Source organism: Portunus trituberculatus, chromosome 37 (genome assembly GCF_017591435.1).
Source record: "Portunus trituberculatus isolate SZX2019 chromosome 37, ASM1759143v1, whole genome shotgun sequence".
Taxonomy (NCBI): domain Eukaryota; kingdom Metazoa; phylum Arthropoda; class Malacostraca; order Decapoda; family Portunidae; genus Portunus; species Portunus trituberculatus.
In genome coordinates this window covers 10713135-10731081 of record NC_059291.1, presented here as the reverse complement: position 1 = coordinate 10731081, position 17947 = coordinate 10713135, and the positions used below count along the sequence as shown (strand labels likewise).

Genomic DNA, 17947 nt, shown 5'->3' with positions numbered 1-17947 from the left:
TTCACACACACACACACACACTTCCGTTGCGGGCGGCAGAGAATTCCGGAAAGTGTTTCGTGCTCGCGTTCTAGTTCCATGAAGAGAAATGAGTAGATAAGAGCTCAGCTATCACGTCATAACTCGAGCGACTAACCAGCCTCGAGCCTCGCCCTTGAAAACGCCAATCGGTCACCGCGTCGACATTTTACACGGTAATTAGAAACTGCGGCGCGCATCCCCCGCTTACACATGCTCGTCACCAGGATGCAGGAAGACTTTCTAAGCGGCGAGGACTGTTGGCTGCCTCTGGGGCTCTGACTCAGTCCGTCATTATCATCAGTCAGTACAGGAGCTGCCTCTGGGAGGAGTGGTAACACCTCGCCACGCTCCGGCCCTCCGTTCCTCCAGTTGATGTCACTTCCTCGCTCGCTCCCTGCCATGCGACACGAGTGATGGACGCTTGCTTGTGTGTGGTATTGTATTGTTCTTGTTACCGTTTACTCGTCATGGTGAACGTGGTGTGCCTCTTGAAGGTTAGTGAATTAATTTATATATATTTTTTTTTGTTTATTTTTGCTCTCGCTTTAGTAATTGTTGTTATTATTAGTGTTGATTCAGATTTTGATACTTTTTAAGTGTCTCTAAGTTTGATGAAGTGTTTACTGTAGTGTTTCTGCTTATTCATGGTCGTTTCACTTGAAGGTTAATCTGTTACAAAAAATCATGATGTACATCTATATTTTTTTTTGATAGTTGATCAATTAGTTGACTAAAGTATTATTCGTTTTCTTTTACGCTTTTTGTCACTAAATGACTGATTGGAATAGAACCCTGAATTTTAAGCCAGTATGCAAGAAAAAAATGATAGCAGTAGCAATATTAATAACAACAATGAAACATGCATGGTATGTTTCTTTTTAATCACGACTCGCCTACATGATGGTGTGACATCATGACAGGTGAAGGCAATCATTATAATAATAATAATAGTAATAATAATAATAATAGTAATAACAATAATAATAACAATAACAATAATAATAATGTTAGCAATGATATTCACATATTTTATAAGTACTTTATAACTCATAACTTTCCTACACAATGCCGCGGTGCCGTAACAGATGAGCATCGAGAGATATTGATGCACACTACTGTTAAAATAAATACACAAAAAGAACACAACTGACACGTGAAAGCGCGAGACAACGAACAAGAGAAAGAAGCAATACCATGAACGGTACTAGGCGGTATAAAACAAAGGTGAAGCGGATTGACAGGCAGACAGGAAAGGCAGGAGTGAGTTAATTAGTGTGGGGAGGGGAGTGGTTAGACAACACTCGTGACGGAGAAGGGTCCTGGCTGCGGCTGGTACAGATTAGAAGGGCAGGCAGGAAGGATGAGTAATGGGAGGAGGCGGACTTCCTCTTTCCTTTACAACTCTGATATCTTGTTTTTTTTTTTTTTTTTATTTCATCCCTTCAATACTGGAACACATTCTTACCTTGGGATTTGTATACGATTAGATAATTTTATTGACATTACGAAGGGTCTATGAAGTCAGAAGATTAATGGCCACAGTCTTCACTATTTCAATCCCCGCATAAGTTTCTGAAGCTGCATGTGTAAAATCACCAAATAGTAATCAGAATGAATATGGAAATGCGTCATGGTACTCAATGGGTCATGCACAGAGGATAAAATAAGGTGGCATTACTGTAAAATAAGTTGTGATCTTAACTAAGATAAAAAAAAGATAAAAAAGATCATCGTCTTATGATACTTGTTTAAAAAGCTTTCTATTTCTCTTGTCAATTTCTTTTCATTCTCTTGTCTTTGATTTCGTCTCTCTTTTCTTTATTGCATCACTCATTCCTTGATAGATTTTTTTTTTTCTGTCGTTGTAATTTACTCTTATCGTTTTCTTTCTCCATCTTTCTTTCTTTCTTTCTTCTCCCTTCCCTTCATTTTGTTTCTTCTTTATTTTCTTACTATGTATAATTTTCTTATCTCATTCCCTCTTTCTTTCTAATTAATCTCCGTTTCAACTCCGCTGCCTCTCTCTCTCTCTCTCTCTCTCTCTCTCTCTCTCTCTCTCTCTCTCTCTCTCTCTCTCTCTGTCCTTCCATTCATTTAATTTTCTATATTTCTCATCCATGACACACTTCTTTTCGATGAATTTAAAATGAGCATGTCCTGATTTCCATTTTATTACGTCCTTCATTTAATTCGTCAGGTGTTATCTTACTATTGATCATCGCAGAAGTGGTGGCATTATCTGCAGCTGCCGTCTCTCTGGCACTCAACCTCAATTGTGGTTACTAATTTCTACTACTACTACTACTACTACTACTACTACTACTACTTCTGTTACTACTACTACTACTACTACTACTACTACTACTACTACTACTACTACTACTACTACTACTACTACTACTACTACTACTACTACTACTACTACTACTAACTACTGCTACTACTGATGATAATAACCCTCACGCCATGCCATCATTATCAACACCATCACCACCACCACCACCACCACCGTCATTATCATCATTATCATTAGTGTTGCACCAATCAACCATCATTGTCATTTAGAAGCCATGACCGGAAAACTTACTCCATATATCCAACAAACTGTCGTGAAAATGTGTTGCGTGTAATGTACCATATGTTGCGTGTGTGTGTGTGTGTGTGTGTGTGTGTGTGTGTGTGTGTGTGTGTGTGTGTGTGTGTGTGGTAACCTCCTAATGCTCTTATGCTCTAGAATCTCTCTCTCTCTCTCTCTCTCTCTCTCTCTCTCTCTCTCTCTCTCTCTCTCTCTCTCTCTCTCTCTCTCTCTCTCTCTCTCTCTCTCTCTCTCTCTCTCTCTCTCTCACACACACACAATGTTTGCTTTAAGTGTTTGCTCCAGGAATTACATTTTAATCAGACAACGTTCACTATTTTCATGCCGGAAGCGATCCAATACCTTTCATATTATTCCTCGATCATCAGTTATCCGTCTCCACTCTCATATTATAAAGTGATCACCAACCTGTCCTTTGCTTTCTCTCTTCCCGCTGACAGATGGAGCACGGGAAGAGATAACAACATCCGAGCGAAGGAAGATAAACTACGCAAACTTTAATACACCATAAGAGAACAATATCACTCTTTATCGTAAGAACAAAAGAGCTTCAGAAAACAAGTAAAGTTAGTACAAGGAATCATCAAACCAACAAGTGACAGTTAAAAGATGACACTAACCAAACATTGAAGCCTGAAACAGTAATAAAAAAATAAAAAAAGCACGTGAGAAACTGAGCAACTAACTAAACATTCCTTCACGTGCGCATGAGTGAACTACCGTGCATGTGCGAGTGTATAGGCGCGCGTGTGTGGACCTGAGACCCTTCTCGACCTCCAGGGAAGCAAGCACCTTCAAGTATGACGAGTGTTTGCGGTGAAAGTCCAAACAAACTCGTGGGCTTGGCAAATAGAAAACAAAACACAAGACCATAAGTCCTGAGTGTAGCACGCGTCATCCCCTCCCCAGTGCTCCTCTAGTCCGGGACGCGAGACAGGAGACGCGGAGACAGTTCAGTTATATACCATTTGTTTAAACACTTCTGCTCCGCACCTTCTTTACATTCAAAAGGCTCTAGTTGAAGTGACACGAGTTTCTAAGGATATTTTTACGGTTTTAGTGAAAGATTGACAAGATTTCTGCATCATTAACAGAAGAAACACGACAGAAGAAACACGACTGGGAATCCTGCTGATCACCTCTGTGGCTTTCGGAAATTGTCGTGGTGAACAGAACGTTACAGAATACGGACAGTAACCGAGAGAAGCACAGGAGTATCACGTGTCTGCACCATGGCATTCTGTAGCTGTCAGGATGTTGGTGATGCTGTGAAAAGATGCGGGCGAAGTGGAAGGCAGGCAGGACGGTACGGGAGGCAAGGATGGTCACAGATGACAGCTGCTGTGGTGATGGCGGTGATGATGGTGGTGGTGTTCAGCGTGTGTCCCGTGGAGTGCCGGACAAATCGCTCCATTTCATGTGAGTATTTATTTGCTTCGTTCAGTTTTGTGTTGAGAGTGTTGTATTTTGTCGCGTGTGTTTGCTGTTTATTTTTCTCCTGTTTTCCACGTGCTGCATGTTCTGTGTTCCGATTTTCATTGCATATCTCTGCTATTCCTCACTATTTTTTAATCTAAGTTTATTTAGTCTGATGTGCGATGCTTAATTTGAAACACCAGTGTATCTTATCAACGCATCTTTCAGTACCTTAACAATGCTAGTACTCCAATCAAACACGTGGTATTGTTCGTACCGATCAGTGATAGAGTGTAATCAGTCATCCCAGGAGATGCTCGACAAAACAAAACACAGTGGCCATTGTTTGCTGAAATAGACGATTTGCGCCTCTTTCATAACATTGGATAAGCAAACACACGCAGATGCTCTTTTGTTTTTGCATTCCAGCCAGACTGCGAACCAAATCGAGGTCTCTTTTATCTACGCCAAATGAGTTTTTCCGTCTATTTTTATTTTCCTCTATTTCTCTGTGTTTATCTTTTTGTTTCCCTCCCCTCACCCGTCTCTCTCTCTCTCTCTCTCTCTCTCTCTCTCTCTCTCTCTCTCTCTCTCTCTCTCTCTCTCTCTCTCTCTCTCTCTCTCTCTCTCTCTCTCTCTCTCTCTCTCTGTTTATCTTTCTTTATGTTTGATCTAGGGCCCTGAGTAACACACACACACACACACACACACACACACACACACACACACACACACACACACACACACACACACACACACACACACACACACACACACACACACACACACAGGGGACGGTGAGGCAGAGGCGAACCTAGCGTGGCATGGAGCACCATATTCTGCTGTACTTTTGCATCTCACCTCCACTAAATTGAAGAGACTCTAATTGAAGTTACACGTGTTTCAAGCATGCTTTTGAGGTTCCAGTGACAGATTAATGAGATTTCAACAGTATCACTGAGATAAATACTTTAGAAACAAGCTAATTATCTCTCTGGGCTTTGAAAATAGAGCTGTGTTTCAGATTACCGTGAAGACCAGGTGAATGGGGGGCCGCGGGTAAGCTAGCGGGAGATTTGAAGGACCTTAGCCTCGGTATTTGTATAGTGTTAGTTGGCTTTGTGTGTCCCGCTACTGATGAGTGTGGGATCGTGACTGACTGACTGACTGATTGAGTGAGTGACTGATTGTTTGATTGCTTGATTATGTTCGTGCGTGTGTGTGTGTGTGTGTGTGTGTGTGTGTGTTGTGTGTGTGTGTGTGTGTGTGTGTGTGTTGTGTGTGTGTTTCACTGTTTGATCTGTTGCAGTCTCTGACGAGACAGCCAGAACGAGCTCAGAGCTCATTATTTCCGATCTTCGGATAGGCCTGAGACCAGGCACACACCACACACCGGGACAACAAGGTCACAACTCCTCGATTTACATCCTGTACCTGCTCACTGCTAGGTGAACAGGGTCTACACGTGAAAGGAGACGCACCCAAATATCTCCACCCGGCCGGGGAATCGAACCCCGGTCCTCTGGCTTGTGAAGCCAGCGCTCTAACCACTGAGCTACCGTGTGTGTGTGTGTGTGTGTGTGTGTGTTTCGTTTTTTTCTTTCTTTCTTCCTTTCTCTTTTCTTCATGTTTGCCTTGCTTCCTTCTTTGTCTCATTATTTTTTTCTTTTCCTCTCTTTTCTTTCTTTTCAGATGTACCAATTATTTGAGAGCCTGACACGATCTCTCTCTCTCTCTCTCTCTCTCTCTCTCTCTCTCTCTCTCTCTCTCTCTCTCTCTCTCTCTCTCTCTCTCTCTCTCTCTCTCTCTCTCTCTCTCTCTCTCTCTCTCTCTCTCTCTCTCTCTCTCTTTTTTTTTTTTTTTTTTTTATTTAAACAAAACTTAATACAAAGGAACATGTACCCAAAGGCGCACTGTCGTGTGCTACCTATTCTAAGGGTACTACAATCTATTTCTCTACAATATTTACAAGACTTAAAAATAGATAATATACAAGATGGTCAGCATGTAAATGGAGCACTATTCGTTTCACTTCACTAGCACTATTCACGCACTGCACTACACTGAGTGTCACGTCACAAAGAGTGTCAGAGGAGTTGGCAGTGTCTGTCTCCACTTATGTGCCATCAGTTTGACACTGTGAGTGTTCATCTCCTGGACGTGAGGCACCGCGGCCGTGAACAAGTTCCACATCCTGGAGACGCGTCCTGCGAAGGTGCGTTGATGCTGACACCCGTGGGATCGCGGCACCTCTACGGCGTCACCACCATTGAGCACCGTTCTCGTGCTCCGTGCGGTGACTCTTAGAGGATGACGCAGCCCTGCCAGATGTGGCACTCTTTGCACCTGTGCCTTATGGAACACTACGATCGCCGCCACGTCTCTGCGGTGTTCCAGTGAATCAAGGGGACGCTCAGGCTCTGGGTGAGGTGGTAGTGCAGCATCTACTAGCCGTATGGCGCGGCGTTGGATGCTGTCCAGTCTCCTTCTGTGTGTGGCGGCACAGGACATCCAGGAGAGAGCTGCGTATTCAAGGTGGGGCCGCACCTGTGCCTTGTACAGCAGCAGTCTCCCCTTCCTGTCGAGGAAACTGGCGATCCTTCTGAGAGCGGAGATCCTGTGAGAGGCTTTCTTGGCAATGGTTTTGACATGCCTGTCAAACCTCAGCCCTCGATCCACCTCCACTCCAAGTATCTTGACGTCATCTTGGAGTGGGAGCAGCAGCGCCAAAGACAACTTTCCTGCCATTGCTGCCATGGCGGCTGGGGACCGAGAGACAACCATTGCTTGTGTCTTCTCCGGCGCGAATGTCACTTGCCAGCGAGCACCCCACTCCTTTATCACTCGTAGCTGCTGATTGATGGCCTCAGCAGCCCGCCCACTGTCCTGGCGTGGATAGGTATAGGAGAGGGTGCAGTCATCAGCATAGGCCATGACTCCTGGCAGTAGCTGGAGAAGATCATCCACGTAGATATTCCACAGGAGTGGGCCAAGAATTGAACCCTGTGGCACTGATGCCTCCACAGGCAGGGACTCAGATGTTTGCCCGTTGACAACCACCTTGAGGCTTCTGTCCTGCAGGTAATTTCCCAAGAGTCGTAGCAAGCCACCCTGGATGCCTTTAGCACGAAGCTTTTCTAGTAATCCGTTGTGCCATACTTTATCAAAAGCTCCTGCTATGTCCAAAGCAACCACTATAGTGTCCTTGCCGTCGTCGAGGGCGTCCTGCCAATGCCTGGTGAGAAGCATCATTAGGTCGGAGGTTGACCTTCCAGGTCTGAACCCAAACTGTTGGTCTGAGAGGAGGGCATTGTCCTTGAGATGGCTACACACCACCTCTGCCACGACCTCTCTCTCTCTCTCTCTCTCTCTCTCTCTCTCTCTCTCTCTCTCTCTCTCTCTCTCTCTCTCTCTCTCTCTCTCTCTCTCTCTCTCTCTCTCTCTCTCTCTCTCTCTCTCTCTCTCTCTCTCTCTCTCTCTCTCTCTCTCTCTCTCTCTCTCTCTCTCTCTCTCTCTCTCTCTCTCTCTCTCTCTCTCTCTCTCTCTCTCTCTCTCTCTCTCTCTCTCTCTCTCTCTCTCTCTCTCTCTCTCTCTCTCTCTCTCTCTCTCTCTCTCTCTCTCTCTCTCTCTCTCTCTCTCTCTCTCTCTCTCTCTCTCTCTCTCTCTCTCTCTCTCTCTCTCTCTCTCTCTCTCTCTCTCTCTCTCTCTCTCTCTCTCTCTCTCTCTCTCTCTCTCTCTCTCTCTCTCTCTCTCTCTCTCTCTCTCTCTCTCTCTCTCTCTCTCTCTCTCTCTCTCTCTCTCTCTCTCTCTCTCTCTCTCTCATGCTGTACATGTTCAACACGATCACCACGCTTGGGAAATCGTGGACATTATTCTTTTACAGTTCCCGTTGTCATCTTTTTTGTGTGATCAGCCAAGCCATATATCATACTTTCTCTTCCCTTCTTTTCCACTACCCGTACCGCGCCGGAAGAGAAAAAAATCAAGAAAGGAAGAAGGAAAAAGCTTAAAACGGTGTGACCTTTTAAATCAACAAGCGTGGCAAATGTATACAATAAGAGAAAGGAAAGAAAATTGAAATAAGATGTAAAGAGTTTGGAGCATTTGTAACTTTCCACAAATGTGAAGGAATGAAAAAGGAATATGTATGTGATGGAATTAAGTTGAAGCGAATATTTTTTTATGACGAAAATGCTGTAAAGAAAATTGGAGTATTCGTAACTTTCCATAGATTAATAAAAAAAAAAAATATATATATAAAAGAATGAATTACTAAACCCACAAAATTGAATGAAGTTGAAATAGACACTCACATGATATGAAAAATAAAATGACGTATCACATTTACACTTTCTCTCACTTCAAAGACCAATACTACCATTGAATTGATAGAGAAAGTAAGAAAAAAAAACATAGATAAGCAACATAGTACACATAGAAACTCACCCACTTGACAAAACAATAGTCACCTCATTAATCACTTTCTCTATCTCCCCAAGTCTCCACGTACCTGAAACCCGATTCCTTACATTCTTTCCCTTACTGCTCAACCTTCTACGTTCAGTATCTGCACATCTATCACCTCGTATTTATTCAACCACGCACGTCCAGTGGTTTTCTTCTTCATCCTCCTTTTTTTCGGTCATTAAATTCACACATTGTTGGTGGCTCGCGTTCGTAGGAGGAGGAGGAGGAGGAGGAGGAGGAGGTGGAGGTAGAGGTAGAGGGGGAGCATACACCGAAACGCCCCCAGACAGACACGCGTCCCTACTCACCTCCATCTCCTCTATTTTTTCTCTCTTCCTCCTTCTCCTCCTCCTTCTCCTCCTCCTCCTCCTCCTCCCGCCGCGGCAGCATCTGGAGCATGGCCAGTATTTGGAAGGTCAGTGTGTGAATAATTCCTCGTCATGAACGCGCGGGAACTGGAAAGATTGTGCTACAGGTTCACATTGAGCGGAAATGACGATTAACAAGTAAGTAAAAATTTGTAAGTATTAGCGATTAGACGAAGCGTTATTATTGACAGGAAGGAACAAAAGAGTCGATATTAGTTTTCTTTGTATACGCTTCAGATTCGAGAGGAAAAGGTGTAGTGGTGTAGGAGGAACTGAAATAACGGGTCATGTTTTCGTCAGATTGTGGAGACTTCGGTTCTGTGGCGGTTCGGATCTCGCTGTGGATATGATGATTTTATTTATTTATTTATTTATTTATTCATTTATTTTATTCATTTCGTTATTATGTTATTATTATGATTTTCTATTTTTTTTTTTTTTTTTGTCTCATGCACGTGTAGCTTTCCTTTTCTTGTGTTGTGTTCAGTTTTCTTCTTGGTTGTGGAAATGATGGCCCTATTTATTTATTTATTTATTTATTTATTTATTTGTCTCGTGATTGTTATGTTTATTATGATTTTCAACATTCTAATTTTGTTTTTGTTTGATGCATGTGTAGTTTCCCGTTTTTTTTTTTTGTTTTCGATGTTGTGTTCAGTTTTCTTCTTCGCTGTGGAAATTATTTATTTATTTATTCATTTCGTTATCGTCAATTTTATTATGATTTTCTACTTACTATTTTTTTTTGTCTTTGTTTTTGTTTTTCCATGTTGTGTTCAGTTTTCTTTTTTTCTTTCTATTTTATGATTCACCGTTATGTTTCTCTCTAGATTGCTTTGAGCTATAATTCCAGTGTTCTGATGCTTTCTCTTTTTTTTTTAATGTTCTACTTTTCCTTTCTTTCGTTTCATGGTTTATCTGATTTTTTCATCTAGATTGTGTTGTGTTGGAGCTTTTTGTTTTTCCCACTTTCATATTTTTTTCTGAAGCATTCTGTTTAGTTCTCCAATTTTTTCTTTCTTCCTCCTCCCTTCCTTTACATCGTACTGAGCGTTTCTTCCTCTATATTTATGTCATTTTCGTTTCCTTCACCTATAAACAATAAATATACAAATGAATTAATTAATAGACAAAAATAAACAACCGAAATCAAATCAAATAAAAAAAAAAAAAAAATATATAAAGCTGAAAGAAGTCTGATGAAAAATGTAATGAAATGTCATGAAAGAAAAGTAAATCAGAGCAGTCATTTACCTAACAGGACACGCTCGTTCAGGTGAGACTCCTCGCGTGCTAATGAAATACCTGCCTGGTGTCGCTCGCTATGCTTCTTGTGACTTAGGCGGCCACTTGCGTCACTGTTCTCAAATTCTCAGATTCACCGTAACATTAGCCCACTTGCAAGATAAGAATGTAGGCGTTACTTTCATTTTTTTCTAGTTTTTTTTTCTCATCTTTCATGTTGTATTTTCATCTGTGTCTGTTTGTGTGTCTGCTTGTTAGTGTTCGTGTGTCTGTTTGTGTGTCTGCTTGTTAGTGTTCCTGTGTGTGTTTGTGTGTTTGTTTCACTGTTTGATCTGCTGCAGTCTCTGACGAGACAGCCAGACGTTACCCTACGGAGCGAGCTCAGAGCTCATTATTTCCGATCTTTGGATAGGCCTGACTCAGACCAGGCACACACCACACACCGGGACAACAAGGTCACAACTCCTCGATTTACATCCCGTACCTACTCACTGCTAGGTGAACAGGGGCTACACGTGAAAGGAGACCCACCCAAATATCTCCACCCGGCCGGGGAATCGAACCCCGGTCCTCTGAAGCCAGCGCTCTACCCACTGAGCTACCGGGTGTGTGTGTGTGTGTGTGTGTGTGTTTATTTACCTAGTTTTATTTACCTAGTTGTAGTTATACAGGGCCTGGGCTTTACGCTCGTGTGGCCCAGTCTCCATATTGTGTAGTAGTAGTAGTAGTAGTAGTAGTAGTAGTATGTGTGTCTGTGTGTGTGTGTGTGTGTGTGTGTGTGTGTGTGTGTGTGTGTGTGTGTGTGCCTTTCTCTGTCTCTATTCTCTGTCTCTCAATTCATGTTTTGTAACCGTTAAACTTTCTTCATGTTTGCGATTTACGAGTTTTTTTTTTCTTTCCCTCCCTCTTTCCCTTTTCATCCCCTGTCTCCCTTCCTCCCTCTGTCCTCCTTTCCCGCGTTCTCTTTTCTCCTTCTTCGTCCCTTTTTCCCTCCTTCCATCTTCCCACCTTATACAAGTCTACACCATTCTTTTTTTCAATGTCTCTGATGTCCTTTCCTCTCGTCCTCCATCTAATTTCCCTCCTACTCCTCCATTCATCCTCATTTCCATCTCTCTATCCTCTTCCTAACTCACCTTTCGCTCCTTCACTCCCCACAGATTCCAGTCACAATTCTCTTCTTGGCGTGGACTCCTCGTGCCCTATGGCCTTCCAAAAGCTTGGGTCCCGCTGCTATTTCTACGGCTACTTCCCTCTCAACTGGTACCGCGCCGCTGAATTCTGCCACTCCTTCGGTCGCGGCGTGTCCCTCGCTACTCTGGAGACAGCTGAGGAGAACCACCACGTGAAGAAGTGGTTGACTTTGAATGGTGAGTAAGAAATAGATGGAGTGATACGGGTTAGACTCTGTAATGTGGTTGTTGGTGTCAAGTTAGTAAGGGACTTTGAAAGAATATGAGGTAAGGAGGATGAGAGGTGAAAATAATATTGATAGATATGTTTTCTTTCAGTTTCCCTTGTTTTCATGTCCTTATGTTCGTGTTCAGAGAGGCAGAGAGAGATAAGCTGAGTGGTAAGTGGGGTGACAGAAAGAGAGAAGACCCATAGAAGGAGGGAAGAAGGGAGAGTTTAGACAGGGAAAGAAAGATAATAAGGCTGGAATTTAGACAAGGAATGATGAAAAGAAAGAAAATTTATAGAGAGGGAAGAGAGGAAAGGAAAGTTCAGAGAGAGAGAGAGAGAGAGAGAGAGAGAGAGAGAGAGAGAGAGAGAGAGAGAGAGAGAGAGAGAGAACCCCAACCACGAAAGGACAGACACAAAGAAAGAGCGCAAGCAAGGAAGCAAGCGAGCGAGCGAGAGAAAGAAAGGGAAAATATGAGGCAGCGAAGTAAGACCTGAAATTCCTTGCATAAATCCACATTGTAAATAAACACAATGAGTCAGGGAGATTCATGAGACACCTGTTGAGTGCTTTCCTCGTCCCTCGCCACTCACTTCACCCTTCATGGGAGAGGGAACGAGACAGGGGACATGCAAACTCCTTCCTCCCTCCGACACCTGATGCGCATTTGCACTAAAACACGGTGATTTGGGGACGGCTTCACAACAGGCAGTATTGATATGAATGGCAGGGTGAGTGCAGGGTGCGTGTGTGTAGTGGAGGGGCTGTCCGTCATGTCTTTACGAGTGTGTGATAGGGTGATGTTTCCTCGCCTAAGGTTTATTCTCTCTCTTTAGGTTGGGTTATGTTACGTTACCTTATGTTATGTGATACCTTACGTTGTGCTGTTTGGTTTTACAGTATGCTTTGCTGTGCTGTGTTAGGTTATAGGTCAGTAGTAGTAGTAGTAGTAGTAATAGTAGTAGTAGCAGTAGTAGTCGTAGCAGTAATAGTATTAGCAGTAGTAGTAGTAGCAGCAGTAGTAGTTGTAATAGAAGTAGTAGGAGTAATAGTAGTAGTAGTGATAGTAGTAGTAATATTAGCAACAGCAGCAGCAGCAGCAGTAACAGTAACAGTAATAACAATAGCAGTAGTAAGACTGAATGAAATATGCATAAATGAAATTGAAAAAAAAGTGTCCTGGATAAAGAGACGAAGACTGAATCGTAACACACTGGCTCTCCCTCCCGCAGGCAACCACGACAGCGGCGTGTGGGTGGGCGGCTCTGACAATGGGCACAACGGAAAGTGGGCGTGGTTTCCTACTGGTGAGTCTCAGAGGCAGGTGAGGCACAGAGGGAGGGAGGAAGGTAAGAGGGAGAGAAGTAAGATGTGGGGAGGGAGGGAGGGATGGAGGGAAGGAGGTGAGGTGTTAGAGGGAGGGTGCATGAGGTGTGGGACGGAGGGTACGTGAAGTTGGTAGGGACGGGAGGGTGGGAGGGAAGTAGGGAGGAAGGGAGGGAGGGAAAGGAAATATTCATTAAGCAGATTAATTTTCCAAACTTTTCATTACACTTCACCGCAAATAGGAAACTTTTCACCACATTTCCCATTGAATTCCGCCACACTGCTGCGAATATTACAAAAAGAAAAAAAGATACGTGGAAGGTACTATTGGTTTCCGTCCACCCATTTATCCCACGAAGCAGTGAAAAAGTTTTAAAATGTACATCACTCTTCATTGTACGCCCCGGAATTAATTTGGAACGGATGGCAGGGGAGGCAGACACAGGCAGGAACACCCTCCAGCTTGATTACTTTCCCACTGTGCTGCGTTTATTGCGTGGGAATGAGCGGCGGAGGGAGGGAGGGAGGTAGGGAGGGAGGGAGGCTGTGAGGAAAGCCGGGGAGAGGGGATCACGCTGTACCTCTGTGCCTCTACACCTCTACCAGTACCAATGCCTTCCTATGTTGGTTCTCCCCTTAGCGGCACCAGCACGTCCCGGCACACAGCAGGCGGCGGGTGTCACTGGCTGGCCGCTGGAGACGTGACTGGCGGCCGTGTGCGAGTGTGGGAGAGACTGCACTGGGCTGGGCTGGGCTGGGCTGGTGTGGATTGGGTTGGGTTGGGATGGCGTGGTGTTGGATCAGAGTGGGGTGGATTGTTTGCCTTTTGATGGTGATGTTGTTGTTGATGTTGTTGTTGTTGTGTAGACGGTATCTGCGATTTGATTGTATTTTTGTGTCACTCCTGTTCTTATCTACCTCTCTACCTTTCCCTAAGCTACTCTCATTGTTCACTCTCCCTAGCTTCCTTCCTTCCTCTCTTTCCTCCTCCTCCTCCTCGTCCTCCTCTTCCTAATCCTCTTCATCATCATCAACCCCTGCAAAACTAAGCTCTCTCATAACTATTCCCCTCTCTTCTTTGTCGCCTGTTTTAGTACCCAAACACCTTTAAACGCGTAATTCCATCTACATCTTCTTTTACCATAATTTTCCTCTGATTCCCTTTCCACAACACAACTATCTATACCTATCACATCACCCTAACAAACACATCATCCACAACACGAAGAAGAAACCAACGAAGACTGCTATTTTGTTATTTTGCCTTTCAACATACACGTAGTTCAAGCCTTACAGGAAACCGTTGCCTTTCCCTGCAGGTCAGTTGGTGAGCTACAGTAACTGGGGCCCGTCTCAGCCCAGCGGCGGGGACCAGCACTGCATGTATCTGGTCGGTGGTCTTCTCGGGTACCAGTGGGCCGACTTTCATTGTGAGTTCGACATGAATTTTCTCTGCGAGCACGGGGTGAACAACGTACAAGTGTGGAGGAGGAAGAGGAGGAGGAGAAGAAGGAGGTAAGGAGTTGGGGTGAACGGAGTAATTGGGTAGAAAGTGAAGGAAATGACTGTTGCTTGCTCGAGCTTGGAACATTTATGCGTGCTCGAGTGAGTGGTTAATGTGGTGGATGTAGCTCATTCTTTTCCAGGGATTGTGTGGAGGGAGTAATGATGCGGAAAAAAAAGGAGGAGAATGTTAATGTTTTATCTGTATTTTTGTGAATCAGATAGACTTGAATGATTGACAGATAAGGAGTAGACTAATTCCTTTAATCTTTTTCCTTACAATTTATCACAGGAAGCTAACTCTTTCTTACAATTTGTACACTTACTCATATACAAATACACTTACAAAGAAAAGTAAATATGTAACAAAAATAAAGAAAAAAATAGAAGGAAGAATATGTATAGTTTGAGCTGTCTGTCTTTCACTCTCCCATTATTCTGTTCTTTTGTAGGTCCAGTGTGGCAGAGAGGCGCGAGGACATGCTAGACACCTTACAAAATCCTCAGCCGAGTAACCTGTAGGTGGGTCCTCACTTACTATTGCTTATCATGCTGGGCGAACTTGAGGAACACATATCTGGTAAACTCTGGAACTCCCCACCTGCTTCTATATTTTTATCCTCCTAAGACCTGAACTTATTTAAGAGGGAGGTTTCAAGATATTCATCCCATTATTTTGGTTAACTCTTTCGGACCTGCTCGGGAACTAGTATCTAAGTGAGCCTTTTTTTTTTTTATCTTTTTTCTTTTTCCTTTCATTTTTTTGCCCTTGGCCAGATTTCTTCCGCTCTTACACAGAAAAAAAAAAAGGCGATCCTGTTTTGTTGATGAGCAGATCGAGAAGAGGATTTTTCTGCGTGATTTAGATATTTCTTCATTCTTATCTTCAATTGTGTTGTCTCTCTTACATCCATTTCTTGTTATTTCCTTTCTAACAATGCCCTAGTATACATAATCTTATTTTATATATATACACGTATTTCCGTCAAGCTTGTGACATTCCTTTTCTCTGCATTATTTCTTTAAATTCACTATATATAAATTTCTTTCCAACAAGGTCTTAGTAAATCAGATCTCTTTTTGAATGTCAGTGCTTCTCATATTTTTTCATGAAGGCTTTTAGATTTCTGCTCCCTGTATAACTCCTTCATTCATCGTGTATCATTTCCTTCCAGCTGAGCCCTTATGTGTCTGCTGTGTCTCCTGGTGGTCGGGATCTTGGTGGCTGGGTGGTGGTGTAGGTGTTGATCAGCCATGGCACGTGGACATTCAGCGGCGATGTGACAAGAGCGCCTCCGAGAAGAAAATGTTAGCTTCTCTAGAAATAAGGATACAGACACACAGGTTCCAGGGAGGCGAGAGGTACTTCGTTTATTTAACAGAACCCTTGCTGGTCTTGGGTTGTAGATTTGTATTTAGTGTTACTCATTTCTTGACAAATATTCTTTTACTTTTTATTCTGTGTCTTATATTGTTTTTGTTCTTATCGTTTATTTTTTAATTCTTATTTTGTTTCCAGCAGCGTCATTTGATTTCTAGGGTTTATTTGTGTGTTGTTTGTGTCTGTGTTCTTCCTTTCTCTTCTTGTTCTCATCGTTCTCTTTTAATTCTAATTTTGTTTCCAGGAGTGTCATTTAATATTGCAGTGTTTGTTGTGTGTGTTCTCGTTAGTTTTCCCAAATATGATACCCTCAAAGTCCTTTAGAACACTGGTGAACGTAGCAAATGTTAATGTGTGCCTTCCTTCATTCCCGTTTCAGGAAGGGAGGGGATACAGAACATAACGCTCTATTATGTATTGTATTTATCATGTTGCATTGTGATTATTAATGTTTGTGACAATATTTTATAGTTCCATCATATTTTTTTACTTGCCTTTTTTTATATTATATCATGACCTTAATCTTTTGTGTGTGTGTGTGTGTGTGTGTGTGTGTGTGTGTGTGTGTGTGTGTGTGTGTGTGTGTGTGTGTGTGTGTGTTGGGGGGGTATGCTTTGTCTGGGCCAGCCCGTGTGTGATTGCTGTCCAGGTAGAGAGGTGGATGGATGTTTTCTCATATTGTCACATATTTATTCCATGTCTTTATGTGTCTACCTTTCCCGCACATCTAAGAAAACTGGTATACGTACTGTAGGTGTGATTTGTAAATGTACTGTCCGAGTAAGGTGAAGTGTTATTTATAAAGGTCATCCCTCTCAAGTCAAGTTTTCTGTTACATACATAATTTAGGGATAACTTAAGCAACATGTAACAAAGCCTTGAAATGGATATAAACCAGTACATGCTTTCTCTATAGACATAATATCCCACGTGTGTATGAATTTGATAACCCTTCCTTACGAGTCCTGGCCATGCGCATCAGTCATCCTCTGACAGATTTTTTCTCCCAGGCTCTCCCATGTCTGTACTCCACCTCCTCCATTTGTCTCCCTCACGTTGCCTTTCGAGCATCCCTTCCCGTACCACTGCCATTATCATTACTAGTGCAAACTGACTTTGGAATACAAGTAAGACAAATTTTTAGTAGAAGCGTCATATATATTTAATTGCCTACCATGAGAGAGAGAGAGAGAGAGAGAGAGAGAGAGAGAGAGAGAGTTTAATATATGAAGTACGTACTGTGTGTGTGTGTGTGTGTGTGTGTGTGTGTGTGTGTGTGTGTTCACCGTGTTTTCGCCTGAGGTTTAATTAAACCCCTTCATTTGATGCTTGTTTGTTAGGACGCGATGACCAGGCGTGACGAAGGCAAACACACACACACACACACACACACACACACACACACACACACACACACACACACACACACACACACACACACACACACACACACACACTCTCTCTCTCTCTCTCTCTCTCTCTCTCTCTCTCTCGTCAGTCACTTGGGCGTGGTGCAGCAGTCACGCCAAGCAGCATAACGCTAGTGTAGCAGTTGACAGGGTGGCGCATGACTGCCCTGTGTTTGTGTGGTCACGCGTTCGAATCCCTGATGTCTGTTGTGTTTGTAGTCGTGTGGGGTGAGAAAACTTATTGTATGTTTTTTTTTTTTTTTTGTTTTGTCTTGTGGATTCTTTTCTATTGTTTGTGGGTGTTGTGTTGTTGTTGTTGTTGTTGTTGTTGTTGTTGTTATTATTATTATTATTATTATTTTTATTATTATTATTATTATTATTATTATTATTATTATTATTATTATTATTATTATTATTATTATTATTATTATTATTATTATTTATTATTATTATACTATTTTTATTGTTATTATGTATAGCAGTAGTAGTAATAGTAGTAGTAATAGTGGTAGTAGTAGTAGTAGTAGTAGTAGCAGCAGTAGCAGCAGCAGCAGCAGCAGCAGCAGCAGCAGCAGCAGCAGCAGTATTTATAGCAGCAGCAGCAACAGTGCAGCAGCAGCAGCAGCAGCAGCAGCAGCAGCAGCAGCAGCAGCAGCAGCAGCAGTAGCAGCAGCAGCAGCAGCAGCAGCAGCAGCAGCAGCAGCAGCAGCAGTAGCAGCATTTATAGCAGCAGCAGCATTGGTTGTAGCAGTGTTTGCAGCAGCAGCAGTAGCAGCAAGTAGTAGTAGTAGTAGTAGTAGTAGTAGTAGT

At 42.9% G+C, this 17947-nt stretch overlaps 1 protein-coding gene across 3 annotated transcripts; it reads left to right on the top strand.

Moving 5' to 3' along the window:
• On the top strand, positions 1-16625 carry LOC123513912 (perlucin-like protein). Of its 3 annotated transcripts, none has more exons than XM_045271394.1 (7): positions 1-448; positions 3058-4036; positions 11274-11483; positions 12748-12822; positions 14161-14356; positions 14797-14866; positions 15520-16625. In XM_045271394.1, exons 2-6 carry the CDS (start codon positions 3850-3852, stop codon positions 14864-14866), a joined length of 738 nt encoding a protein of 245 aa, XP_045127329.1. In that variant the 5' UTR covers positions 1-448; positions 3058-3849; the 3' UTR covers positions 15520-16625. The 3 variants fall into 3 exon arrangements, with proteins under 3 accessions (XP_045127329.1, XP_045127330.1, XP_045127331.1); XM_045271395.1 differs by having other exon boundaries at positions 1-455; XM_045271396.1 differs by having other exon boundaries at positions 414-515.
• The last annotated feature ends 1322 nt before the right edge of the window (positions 16626-17947 follow it).

Excerpts from the sequence above, each read along its gene's own strand:
- LOC123513912 (XM_045271394.1), top strand. The coding sequence starts at position 3,850 with ATGGCATTCTGTAGCTGTCAGGATGTTGGTGATGCTGTGAAAAGATGC. Across the intron at positions 11,484-12,747 it reads GAAGTGGTTGACTTTGAATG|GCAACCACGACAGCGGCGTG; the intron begins GTGAGTAAGAAA and ends TCCCTCCCGCAG. Across the intron at positions 14,357-14,796 it reads AGGAGGAGGAGAAGAAGGAG|GTCCAGTGTGGCAGAGAGGC; the intron begins GTAAGGAGTTGG and ends GTTCTTTTGTAG.